Source organism: Ammospiza nelsoni, chromosome 2 (genome assembly GCF_027579445.1).
Source record: "Ammospiza nelsoni isolate bAmmNel1 chromosome 2, bAmmNel1.pri, whole genome shotgun sequence".
Classification (NCBI taxonomy): domain Eukaryota; kingdom Metazoa; phylum Chordata; class Aves; order Passeriformes; family Passerellidae; genus Ammospiza; species Ammospiza nelsoni.
This window is the reverse complement of record NC_080634.1, coordinates 92,563,278-92,576,956: the sequence shown is the minus strand read 5'-3', so window position 1 is coordinate 92,576,956 and position 13,679 is coordinate 92,563,278. Positions and strand designations below refer to the sequence as shown.

The following is a 13,679-nucleotide window of genomic DNA, read 5'->3' as shown; positions in this document are numbered from 1 at the left end:
TAGATTCATAGACCAAAAGAAGGATCAAGCTGAATGTTATGGCACTCATCTGAAGCCTCAGATTCAAGGAAAAGAGCACCATGACTAAAATAACACTGCAGGACTTGATCCCTTGACTCTGCTTTCATCAGTCAATCTTTGTAGCAAGGGAAAGGTTGGCATCCTCCAGAAAACAAATATGGATCGAAATACTGGCAATGGGTACAGAGCACAAAAAAGAAATTGAAAAGGATGTAACTGAACTGACAGTCCTCCTGTCTGACCATGGAACAAGAAAGGAACCAATGAGATAGCTACAGTAAAAATATAGCTAAACCAATTTATACACCATTATGTACAGTTTTAAACAAAAACATTAGCAGAATGTAATAAGAGGAAAGAGATAAAATATCTTTGTAGAGTTGATTTTCTACTATCACATTCAAAACAAGCTGTTCACTCCCACATTTAGAATTCAGAAGCAACCTATTACTTCCCCTAAAGGGAGCTGACTAAACTAACCACACTGCAACTTAGGCCACTGAGTTCATCTGAAAAAAAAAATTCTCCATCATATAAACAACATGAAATATAAATTCTTTAGAATTATATTATTTATCATAAGAATCGCCTACATTTCATTTCAGTTGCTTATTAACTTTCTAGAAAAGGTAAAAATAAGCAGTTTGCTAACAAAATGCAAGTGGTTAGGTAAGGACCAGCTTACAAAACACAGCTGCAAAATTTTGTTCCTCAAATCTACAAACAGTAAAAGTAATGAACAGAATCCACAGAAGTACTGGAATATGGAAAAAACCTCGACACTACGAGAGTATAAAAGTAAACTGAAACTGAAGCTCTTTTGACACAAAGTAAACTGTCTGAATTACTGCATAACATCTTCAGCAGCTCCTCTCACTCTTATACCCTGAGGAACATACTAGGCTCAACTTTTTTCTCCCCTGATTTTTAAAAGTCAGCCTTTGGTCCAGCTATGAATGAGTTTGTATATGACAAGAACAATGATCAGTAGAACATTTTTCTCTTCCTTAGGCCCTAAGATTTGTGTAAAAGAGGTGAGGCAAACAAGATCAGCATATATATATATTTATACCACACACATATATATATATTCTGTATATCACTCACACTGTTACAATTCCAAATATGTTAATGATTGGGTGTACTGGTCTGGTTGAGACAAGAGCTAATTTTCTTCACAGCAGCCCTCAAAGTGCTGTGCTTTGTATGGGGAGCTAGAAAGGTGCTGGTAACACACCAGTCCTTGGCTACTGCTAAGCAGTGCCAGCACAGTGCCAACACTGTCTCTGTAAATTCCCCCCCACCTGGACGGGTTGGGCAAGGTCCTGGGAGGGGACACAGGCAGAGCAGCTGAGCCAAAGTGACTCCCACACCATATGGCATTAGCTCAGCAACACAAGCCAAGGGAAGAGAGGAGGAGGAAGGCATGAGAGGGGAAGGGGGCATTCCTTATTTATGACATGTCTTCTGGAGCAAACTCTATGCATGCTGAAGCCCCACTTCCCAGGAAGTGGTCAGACACTATCTACTGATGGGATCTTTTGGTTTCCTTGGTTCCATGTGCAGACTTTGCTTTTGCTTTAATAAACTGCCTTTATCTTGACCCAAAATTTATTTCTTCAATCTTATTTTCTTTTCCCTGTTTTGCTGAGGAGGGGAGTTTCAGAGTGGTTTGGTGGGCACCTGGTGTTCAGCCAGGGCTATCCCACTATATTAGGGGATTAGATAGTGGGATTAGTTTTTTAGAATTCTACAATGGCATGGAAACTCACAGATGTCAAGAAAATAAGCTAAACTTGATGCAAGTTTCAAGAAGCACATAGAAATTAGCTTCCTAAGGGTACCAAAAGTCTTAAACATTTCTTCACAGAATTCCACAAGTGGCTCAGCTGGATAGGTACACTCCAGGTGTTATCTACCCCTGTACGGAGGAGATGTAGAAAGAGAAAAAAGTACTGAGGTATGTCACCTTTCAGTCCTCTATCGTTTCCCATTGAAATGTTGGTGTCAGGACTCTCACAGCTTGTTATGCTAAACTCCTGGAGATGGACTGTATGAAAGGCTGTCTGCCAGTAACATCCACAGCAGTGAGACTATTAATTTTAATTTGCCATTAAGGTCTTGTACAGAGAGAGAAAAAAGATGATACTAATGCCTCAGCTGTTGCATTTCACATCATATTTTCAGTAAGTGAAGCACCATCAGTGTTGTGTGAACTTGCAAGGGAAAACTGAATTTTGAACCCACTGTACCAGACATACTGTGAAGCCAAATAATGATACTGATCCAAAATGTTAAGAACATGCAAAACAATCCCAAATCTGCTTAAGCAGTACTGGAGACTCTCATTCTAGCTTCCATCAAGAGAAATACCTGTCTTAGACTAGTAGGTACCTTCAGAGAGACCTCAACAAGTTAGAGAGCTGGGCAATCACCAACCATGTGAAGTTTAACACTGTGAAGTGTCAGATTCTGCACTTAAGATGGGGCAACCCTGGATGTACAGACAGACTGGGGAATGAGAGGTTGGAGAGCAGCACTGAGGAAAGGGACCTGGGGGTCCTGGTCAGCAGAAAAGTGAACATGAGCCAGCAGGGCCCTGGCAGCCAGGAGGGCCAGTCCTGTCCCGGGGGCATCAGGCACAGCATGGCCAGCTGGGCAAGGGAGGGGATTGTCCTGCTCTGCTCTGAGCTGGGGTGGCCTCACCTCAAGTGCAGGGGGCAGTTTTGGGAATAAAATATACAGAAGTCATTAAAGTATGAGAGAGTGTCCAAAGCAAGGCCACGAGGATGACAAAGAGAGGAAGCTGTATGAGGAGCTGCTGAGGTCACTTGGTCTGTTCAGCCTCGGGGGGACTCAGGGGAGTCCCCTTTGCAGTCAGCAATATCCCCATAGAGGGAAGAGGAGGGGCAGACACCGATCTCGTCACTCTCATGAGCAGTGTGAGAAACTGAGGACATGACATGAAGCTGAGTCAGGGGAGGCTTAGGTTGGATATCCATGGAAAGGGTGGTTGAACACTGGAAGAGGCTCCTCAGGGAAGTGATCACAGCACAAAGGCTGTCTGAATTCAAGAAGCTTTGCACAACAGTCTGGAGAACAGGATGTGACTCTTGGGGTGTCCTGCACAAGGCCAGGCATTGGACTTGATGCTCCTGATGGGTCCCTTCCAGCTCAGCACATTCTATGTTTCTGGGATTCCTCACATGCAGCTTAAGTAATTATCCTCAGTATATGAGGGAAACCTAGGCTTCATTTCTGGAACATGAGAAAAAGAATTTCTTACAGGGGAAAGAACCTACCTAAAGACCTCAGCTAAGCTTGGACTGCACAGAAACATTAGCATTCATTGCTTATTATAAAAAAAAAAAGGTACATGCAGTTACAGGGAGTAGTACTGCAACACAGTAGTTATTTCATATCTGATTCACATTTTTCAGCCTGGACAACTGAGATTCGAATCTGTAAAAACATCACATAAAAAATAACCTTAAAAAACAAAGCTATAGAAAATCATATGCTAGAAAAATTTCCAGTGGCCTTTTTTTCAATTTAATTTCCAATAGCTTAATCTCTAAAGGTATTATTTTTGAGCAAGAGTATTGTAACACTCCCATAGAGCCAGAAAATTACTGCAACAAATTGAGAGAATGCCTAGGATGGTACATATTTCATAAAAAAATAGAAGTCTAGACTTTGCCTCCTGTTGACTGGATGCTGTCTTTTTGGGTAATATGACTCCATATTTTAGTAAAGAGCCACTACCTATGTCTTCATATTTAGAGCTGCACATGAATACAGCTTTAACACTGAGCATGAATTTCTGTTTTACTCTAACACAGAGAGCTCTCTTCTGAATAGTCACTGCTGCCTCCCAAAGTTTGTCTTTAATGACTTTTTAATTGGAAGCTTACAAAGGAATGAAATCCCAATTTCCCATCAGCAACACTATTTCTCATTGTTAAAAATTTCTTGCAAAACACTATGTATTGGAAAAGAGCAGACCATGCCTAATTTGTGTATTGGAAATTTATTCTACAAAAGACGTCTACATAATATAATCTTGATATCCAGTTGCCAAGAAATAATTTTCAATCAAATGTCAATTTAATTACACAGTACTCTTCCTTCCCTGATTTTACATAAACACAACTTCTCTGAGAAGCAAGCAAGCAAAATTTGAGTCTCGCAATATATCTTCATTATTCTTCAAACTGCAGGCACCTAGTGTATCAGAATGACCACTGCAAGGTAACAGAAGATGTACTGTCACAGTCATTACCCAAAGAAACACCAAACACTGTCCATCCTGCTTAGATGGTTACCTTTGTGCATTCAATTAATTCCTTCCCAATCACAGTTATGACTACTAGGAAGAATAGTGTAAAATTGCATTCATTACCTGGTCAGAAAAAGGAAGAACAGAACTCCAGTTAAATATTTTTGAACTTAGGTTGCTACAAAACTGCTTTTTACTCAACATTCCATCCCAAGTCAAACATACTTTGTATTTCACTAATACAATGTATAATAAAAAATACTTCCAAAACAACATACAATTCTGTTCTTAAAGGCAGTGAGTGATTTTATCTTAAAAAAAACCCACAAGGTTTATTCAACATGGCATTGGAATGTGTCACTACCTTCATGCTCATCCAGGTGGTTATCAATTGATCCTTACCTGTATCACCTGGAGAAATGCTGTGGCAAATAAGATTACTAATGCTTTTCTAGGGCCAAAGCACAAAGTAAAATTCAGCAAAACATAAACATCTCATCTAGAAATACCATTTCCAAACCCTAGAAATTGAAAAATGATTGGGGGTGAGCTGGTCATCCAAACTAGGAAGAGAATTAAAATAGAACCTATTTTTTATCTCCACCTTCTGGCAGGTTTTCATGATTTGGGTTCCCTGGCACAGCCAGACTTCAAAGAAAAATATCAGCAAGGTAATACAGTGGAATAAACTGAAACCCAACCAAATATAGCTACAAAATTTCACAGCAAGAAATAAGAAAGTAACCAAGATGAAATACAAAACAGTGGCTGAGAGGGAGAGGAAAACACAAGATGGCTCAGAAAAAGACGGACAATTCAGAAATACATTTTATGTCTTTACTGAATGTACAAAGAATTGCTAATAGTACATTAGACTATACAGCTTTTACACTGTATTTTTATATGCTTGTCCATTGTTTGTATGCTTTCCTCTCCTGTTTTCATAATGATATTTTTTTTTGTAATTACCCACATTTACCAGATTCCATGGTCATCTGAAGTAATCCATCAAGAGCCCTGGAAAGCAGACTTGTACTGGATACTTTTAGGTGACTTAATACAACAGGCACACATTGGTATTCCAAAAATAAGGCCTTCCCTTCATCTGTCTTCAAGTCTGCACGAAGGGACTCAAATGCCTGAGCCAGGTAATCCACTGAAAATACCAAATACAGGCAATAAAACTTCTATAATCCTTGTCTAATTAAGCCATGTGAACAACTATCTGACAGCTACCATGGCAGATACACATTTAAAAGTTAAACAGCTGAAAATACTAAATTTACTTTTTATTTGAAGATGCCCTCTGCCTACTTTTATTCCTTAACAATCCATTGTGAGTGGAGAAAAAGATTATCTACAATTCATATATTTAAGAAAAATATACTTACAAATGTAAAGTCCTGCAAATATTTTGTTAAAGAGGAAAAAATATACAAACTTGCACAGTTAGTTTGAGACAATGTTGGTTTCAACATCTGGGAAACCTCTATTAAGGGAGTCAGTGGCTGATTTGTCTGAGTGAGAGCAATTATTTTCATGAGAGCAACTAATCCCATTCCTTCTCTAAAAAGCTGTATATTTCAGTATAAACATTTTAAATTCTCATCCATTTTGAGAAATTATACAAAGGATGTAGATTAAGTGAACCAATCTATTTTCTTAACTTCCTGCTGTCAAATCTTCCTCAGAATTTTGGTATTGCATTGATCATCTGGAGCACAGAAAATTAAGCAGAAGGAAACAAGTTATCCTACTGCATAAGTTTAACTACGGTGCCATCTGCTGGATACTGACATTTTGAAGGAATGAGGACATATGTTCCAACCAAATCTGCTATTTTATCACATCATTAGTGCCATGTGGTCAGAGTGATCAAAATTCATGTACTTCATACACGGTGATATCTGACATATGTTTAACAACAGATCATATTTTCTGTGCTACAGTAGCCAGCAGTACAAAGCAACCATGAAAAGCTAAACTGATTCATTCTAATCAGGAGTGTTCATCTGCTTAGGGAAAATCAGTCTCTGCAATGACTACATTTTTATTTCAATTCTTCTTGCATTGTTTTTATCAAACATTCCTAGAATGTGAGTATCAATTTGAGACTAATTATCATGCTTCACCAAAATATGTTGACTGAAATAGTTCCCTCCAACAGCTGGAACACTGTGTTAGCTCATAAATGATGTCAGGATGGTCTTCCACAATGTTTTATTCCTGTGAGTATTAACTATAAATACTCACAATATAAATATTGCACAGGTCATTAAGCATAAAAACACACTAATCTGCTTAAACATCTAAACCAGAAGCACAACTTCTATGAATAAAAACTCTATTCATTATCTATGCATTTAAAATATTTGGCATTCCTGTTTTGTGTCAATCGGGGACCACAGATAGTAGCAATTTTGTGATGTGGATCTCTGCTGTCTAAGAATTGCCCCAAAACCTAACATATTTCATGGAAGAGACTAAAAAAATCAGATGCCAAAGCAGGCATCTGATTTTGACTTTTTTGCATGGTATTTCAGGAGTACCTTGAAAATTAGTATCTCTGTAATCTGTATCAATCTCTTCATGTTACTGACAAAAGAAACGTGCTACTTGTAAAGATATTTTAAAATACAAACCATTCTGAGGAAAAATGATAGCAAAAGTGGAAACAGGAATAATTCAAGTTGGCATCTAGTCCAACCTTCCTGTCAAAAGCAGAACCTTCTCTGAGGTTAGGTTAGATTGCTCAGTTGTAACTCCACTAAAAAATTACTTGCTATCAAAATGATCCATGCTTTTAGATTGTCTTTGAAAAGGGAAAATAAGTGGTTGATACCACAAAGAGTTGGAAAAGGGTGATAGAGATGTTTGTTCTTATGCTATCCTTGTAAAATTTATTCTTGCAGAAAGCCCCAGTTATGCAGACACACAGTACTGCTGAGCTGCTGCAGGTAAACAGCAATCACACCTTACACCTGCTCTTAATGATATTTACTTTTCTGTCTGACTTCCATAAAAAAGGATCTGCAACACCTTGTTCCCTTTTTCTCCTGAAGAAAGATAAGACATTAAAACTGAAGGCAGCAGTTAAAAAATCAGCTGAGAGAAGAGTTCTTATTCTTTGAGTTGTATTTTTCACATCTTTTCTCACGCTGTTCAGACACAATCTGATTAGTGTAATCTCACAGTGTCTACTTTGAAACCTTTATCTTCTCCCCCCTCTTCAGAAATGCTGACTTGTCAAGTCATCATACTGACAAAAACACAAATTCTAACATAAAATGAATAACAGCAAGATTTATACTATTATATTTTGCTTCACAATACCCAAGTAAAATCACTTTTCACTAATAAAGCATAATAGACTCCACAGTATCATTAAAATGCTTTTAGTCCAGGCATCTGACTGAAATAGATAAATTTAAAAAAATCTTGACCTACCTTGTTTCACTGTTTTAAGCACAATCAAAGTCGACAGAAACCTCAGAGGCATACAGAAACTCTTGAAGAAAGCTGCTGACTTTGATTTACTTTCTGTAGGCTGTTCAGAAGAACTCTGTGGGTTTCCCTTACTCACTATGCCTTTGAAGATATCTTCACCAAGTCTCCTCATAGTTGATCTCATTGCTGTGTGCTGCTTCAAACAGTGCATGTGGTTAGTGCAAACATTACAACTTGACATACATATGTTCTCCATGCAATTAAACACTAAATTGCAAATGCTTTGACCATGTACAGGAATATAATCAGTACAGGAGATACTGCTTTGTTTCAAAAGCTGTTGAACAATATTAACATGGTGCCTTATCAACACACACTTCAGCAAGAGACTAATCAGTGAGGGTCCTGGATACTCTGATGTTATTTAAGTTGCCTCTGGTTCCAGAAAAAGCTGTTTCAGTCAAATCAATTTTGTAAGCTTGCCTGAAGTTATATCCTTTAAAAGCATGTAAAGAATCAAGGTCTAAATATGAAGCTGAAAAACACTGTAGAGGTAACATCTACTAGATTTTCATCATAAACTCTATAGAAATATTTCCACAGAATCAAACCTCACAATATGCTTGTTTAAAATATAGTCACTTATTAGAACTAAACCAAACATCTTACTATTGTATTGAGTTTAAACTGAGGATATTTACAAAGTTTCTAGCATTTGAACATTGACAGCACTCTGCTGGGTCTTTACAGTACAACTGTCTTTTTCTTTATTATATTGCTAAATATTTTCTTATGGCAGACTGGTCAAAAAGAACAAGGAATGTCTTCTGGTTAGACACCAAGCAGAAGACAGAAAAATCAAAATTTCTTCACTGCTTTGCCACTCACTTCCATCATGTTCAACAAATCTCATTCCCATAAATGACACACTATGAAATAATTGCCTTCTCTAGTGCAAGCTTTGTTAATACATATGCAAAACCAGAACTTCAGATGTGCTTAGACATCACAAAAGAAATCACATACATAGGGAAACTACATTTAAATACACAGTGCAAAATTTAAATTTAACTTGTAGGTGAATTTATTTTTCATTTGCCACTTTCTGTGGTCAACACTATGAATTTATGTTTTACAAAGACAACAGTTTCTTTTCTATATGCTACCTGAAAATATCCAATTTTCCTATGTATTTAATATGTAAAATCCATTAATATCTTCCATGATTTTTTTAAAATATACTACATGATGACTACTTGTTTTACCTGTGTATCAGTGTCTAACTGTCTTATAGACCAGTAAATAAATTTAATCACAGACACGTGCAGTTTAGGATTCACATATGGCATCCACTGGAGCTGCTCAGCAGCTATAGGCAAAAGCTGCAAAAATATACAAAACCAGAATTACATGCAGTATATGAACTATTCTCTAAAAACAAACAAACCTCCTTTCTCTTGGAGTTTATCAGATTACATATGCAAATGTTTCTGGGCAGATCCAGTACAGCCACCAGAATTATATGCATACACAGGTGTTAAATTTTACATAGGTTTACATGTGAGAGTGGAGATACATGTGAGCTTAATCTCATATAAATCAAATCACAGTGACTACAAATCTTTTATATAATAAATAAATACAACAAAATTAATTTGCTGAACACCTCACTGATTTCTAAATCTTGGTATCACAAGAAAAAACAATAGAGGTGTTGAAATACAGCATAATATCACCTTTTATTGGTGATAAATTGAAATTTTAGTATTTAAATAGGCATAAAATTATTTTAAATTTGACCTGTTGATCTCCGTAAAACAATGCATCACACATAAAACACAAAGACAAGCTATCACCTCACAGAAGTCACTTGAAATAAAATGCTGAAGCTCTTAGGTTGAGACAGGATATCACTTTTTATTAAAAATTATCTGTATGCTTTACAAATGAAAAATTATCTATTATATCTCACTGCTGCAGTGAGAATACTGACTTACTAACAATTATTTTGTTTTAATTACATGATGACCTGTTATACTCTCAGAATCATTTAAAACACAGTGAAATCTGAAAACATTAAGACAAGCAAAAAACCCAAACAGTCCAAACCCCTTTACCTTCATACACTTTTCCTGAGTACAGAAGTTCTTTGAGCTCTGGGTAACCCTAGGTTTATGACTCTCTTCTTGTGTTTTTATTTTGCTAAGATGCTGGTCAGAGATCCAATCCATAAGATAAGTTAAGAGCTCATAGACTTGTGAATTCAATGGTAGCTGTAATATATTCACATCATCAGATATTTCAGCTTTCAATTTAATGCATTTTCTAAGCTAAAATAGTAACAGACTGAAACACATGACAGTATATTAGCTATGAAATATTATGCATAATAGAAAGGATGAGAATTTTATGCCTGATAAAATCTGAGAGTTACTGTAGTGTGGGCTTGTGGAAAATGCATTCAAGCAGACAGTGATCTTGAACAGGCCATGTGTGCTCTGCTGCCCTGGTACCTAGGGTTTGAGAAGCCTGTATAGCATGAATGGAACTGTACCTTACAGCATCTCTGGGAAAGGTAAACTGTAGGCAGATCAAAGGTGGGAGGGTGGCAGTCCTGTCTGGGAGACCCCTGCACATCAAGAAGTCAGAGACCCACACCACAGGTAACTCGAGCAGTGCAGCCTGTGCTGTGCTGCACAGATAACCACCTGCACAGTTTATCCTGTGCTTGGCTGCAGGGTAAACTCAGGCAGCTCCCTCTTGGTACTGCTGATCCTGCCTGGCCTTGGCCTTGTCTAAAAGGGCAACAAGTTCTTCTCCCATGAACGTCCTTCATGAACAGAGTTGTTTTCTTGCAAGATATGTAAAATGATATATATGTTGAGTGGCCAGAAAGGAGGGGCTTTTTTCAATGGACAGGCTCTGCTCAGCACGCCCTGGGCAAAGTCCACCAGGGCTCCATTTGATGTTGCACAAACACAATATTCCCAGCATCTAAAGGGACACAAGATTTGCTCACTCCCCATATTCCTCCTCTTACTCTGCCTTATTTTAATAGCCATTTAATGAAGCCATTTGTTGTCAGCCTTTCTTACAAAGATCCAGAAGGAACCCTGCAGTGTTTCTTTCTCTTTCTCTCACGCTTCACTCCCCAGTGCAAAACAAATACCTATAGTGATGATTTCTTGGTGTGAAAAACATATGCCCATAATTTATTTTGTACTTGATTAAATGGTAGTAAAACAGCTTGCAAAAAAATTCATACAGAATCATTACACTTTATAATTCTGGACAAATGAAATACAGGAGAAAACAAGTCTTTAAAGTCCTTCACTTTAAAGGGTGTGGGAAATTCTTATTTCAATATACTAGACCTACTTCGTTTCATTTCATGCAATCCACTGTTGATAATTTAACTGGGTAACTAGTATTGTTTAAAAAAAGAACAAAGATTTAATGAAACTCTCATCTTGGCTCTACTACATTGCAATTAAATACTCTACAAAAGAAATCCAGAGATCTCTGAAGACAGACTGCATGAACAATTCCCTAAAGACATCAAAACTTTTCTTCTATCTACCTTCAGATAACTCTTTTCCTCTTCACTCAGAACTATAACCACTGATACTATTTGTATTTCATGTACAACAAAGTATGCTAAAACCTATATGGAGAGACTTTGTTTGCTATATGTGGACAGCACATTCACTGTAGATCAATTAGATAGGGTGGTGTGAATATCTTTCTCATTTCACAGTTTACCTCTAGCTGGAAAAAAAAGCATAACCAGCTGGGAGATGTTGGCAAAGTAATACCATAAATGGAACAACATGGAGACCGAAAGATTTTCATTAAGTGATGTAAGAAGGTTTTTTTAAGGAAAAAAGGTGATTGTTTTGGAACTGTGAATAACACTGCATTTAATCTCAATCCTCCACTAAAGATTATTTCTCCAAAAAATAATAGCAGCATACTGCTTTTGGTTTAGAAGATTAAGGTTCTTTATTGGATACTTCTGAAAGACTACTTTTTACCTGGTGTTACTCATAAGGATACTGCTGTACTGTAGCAGTAACCAGAATGAGTCTAAGATGTGTTCTGATGCAGCAAAAGAAACCTGTGACAGTGGATGCAGGTTATAATTCTAATTGGCAGATGAAAGATAACATGATCTGAGGAGGAAAACTTGCCATATAAAGAAAAATATACACATACACATAAGCAATATGAAATGCAAGACATATTTTTAGCAACAAAGTTAACTCTTTGTTAAGTGTGGGTTTTCCCCCAGTATAATCTGTTTCTCTTCATAATGTACCTCATAAAATGCTACATTTGGCAATTTCTAGCAGATGCAGAGAAAACGTTACATTGTCTAATATCTTCCAAATGAAAACATTCAAGACTTCGTCTTAATTCTTACCGTAGCAGTTCTTGATTTTGCCATCACTTTTTCCTGTTTCACAGGTTTGCCTTCTTTCATCACTTGACACAAATCATTAGATTTCCATACCTTTGAAAATTCATGCTTCCTCTAAACAAAATATAACAATGAATTATATTTCACTGGCTACCTATTATAAAAGCAGGTACATGTAAGAACAAACCTTACTTGTAGGTTTTCTAAACGAGCTTTTGCTTTTCGTGCTTGACCTTCCAACTTCTTGTTCAACTCAGTTACATCACTTAACTGAAAGAAGGAAAAAATATTAAACTGTCTGTAAATTCAAAACTCACACCTTGACTTAATTATCACACTGAAGTAACTTAATTTTGCTGAGCAGCTAAATTATTTAAGTTTTTTCTTATTATCATGAAAAGTGACAGAAACAAAATCATCATTCACTTCCCTCAACAAATTACAGAATCATAGACTGGTTGAGATTTGAGAGCACCTCTGGAAGACACCTGGTCCAACCCCCAGCTCAAGCTGGGCCAGGAAGAAGTGTCAGTGTAGTGCTTATGTCTGGCTGCTATGTCCAGACAGCTTTTGAATAGTTCCAAGGAGTTAGACTCTTATCACCTCTGTGGTGATAAGATAAATAAGGAAAAATTCCAGAATAAATAAGGATAAGTTCCAGGATAAATAAGACAGCAGCAGTATCTCTGCAGTGCAATCTTTCAGAGTGCAGGGGAAGAATAAGCACTACAATGGCACTCTTAGATATACATGCACTTCACATTTGATTACTTGTCATGAAGAAGTGACAAAAATGCACAAATTCAAGAATGTTAATCATAGTCTTGTTAATGGGGAAGGTGGTTGCTGACCATGCTAAAAAACCAGTTTGCTTGGTGAGAAAAGATCAGGAAAATTACAACCTCTATTTAAATAAACAAAACCCATACTTTCTCCATACAACAATTAACAGCATGATCATCACAGAAGCCCTCAGTTTGCACAGAAATGCAAAGATTTTATAGTGAGAGGAAATAACAAGACAGATGGGTTGCATCAGAACTATCAACATCCTGAGAGTTAGGTCTGACCCTCTAAAGGGAAAGAATAAGACTCTATTGTAGATTTTTACTGTATTCAGATGATCAGAACATTAATTAGGTCAATGAATAAACAATGCTCAAACAATTTAGTTAATTTGTGTATCACCATTTTAGATCAGACTTGAAAGTCAAGTGAGACAAATTCCTACTCTATGCATTACTATGAAACACACCATTCTAGTTTACAAATTGAGAAAATACTGCCTTTATTACAATTTGCAAAAAGAACTGAAAATACTGACCAAACATGAAGTTAGAAATAATCATTCTCCTTTTTATTTAGTAGAATCAGCATAGCAATTTGGCACAACAAATCTGCACAGGGTGGATTCCATTATAAAATGGAACAAAATACTTTCTCTCCATCCATTCTCAATGGACTTTCCCTTCCTAACAATTAGCTGTAGCTAGTGAGTCGGTAGAATAAATC

The 13,679-nt window shown here is 36.9% G+C and overlaps 1 protein-coding gene across 1 annotated transcript in view; it reads right to left on the bottom strand.

Moving 5' to 3' along the window:
* Positions 1-13,679, bottom strand: part of CCDC138 (coiled-coil domain containing 138) — a 28,723-nt gene that overhangs the window by 9,931 nt on the left and 5,113 nt on the right. Inside the window, exons 7-12 of the mRNA XM_059466008.1 lie at positions 12,360-12,437; positions 12,171-12,281; positions 9,865-10,020; positions 9,013-9,129; positions 7,748-7,940; positions 5,280-5,456 (exon numbers count right to left, since the gene is read on the bottom strand). Of these exons, the coding sequence (XP_059321991.1) occupies positions 5,280-5,456; positions 7,748-7,940; positions 9,013-9,129; positions 9,865-10,020; positions 12,171-12,281; positions 12,360-12,437 (832 nt within the window). The remainder of the gene's footprint in view (positions 1-5,279; positions 5,457-7,747; positions 7,941-9,012; positions 9,130-9,864; positions 10,021-12,170; positions 12,282-12,359; positions 12,438-13,679) is intronic.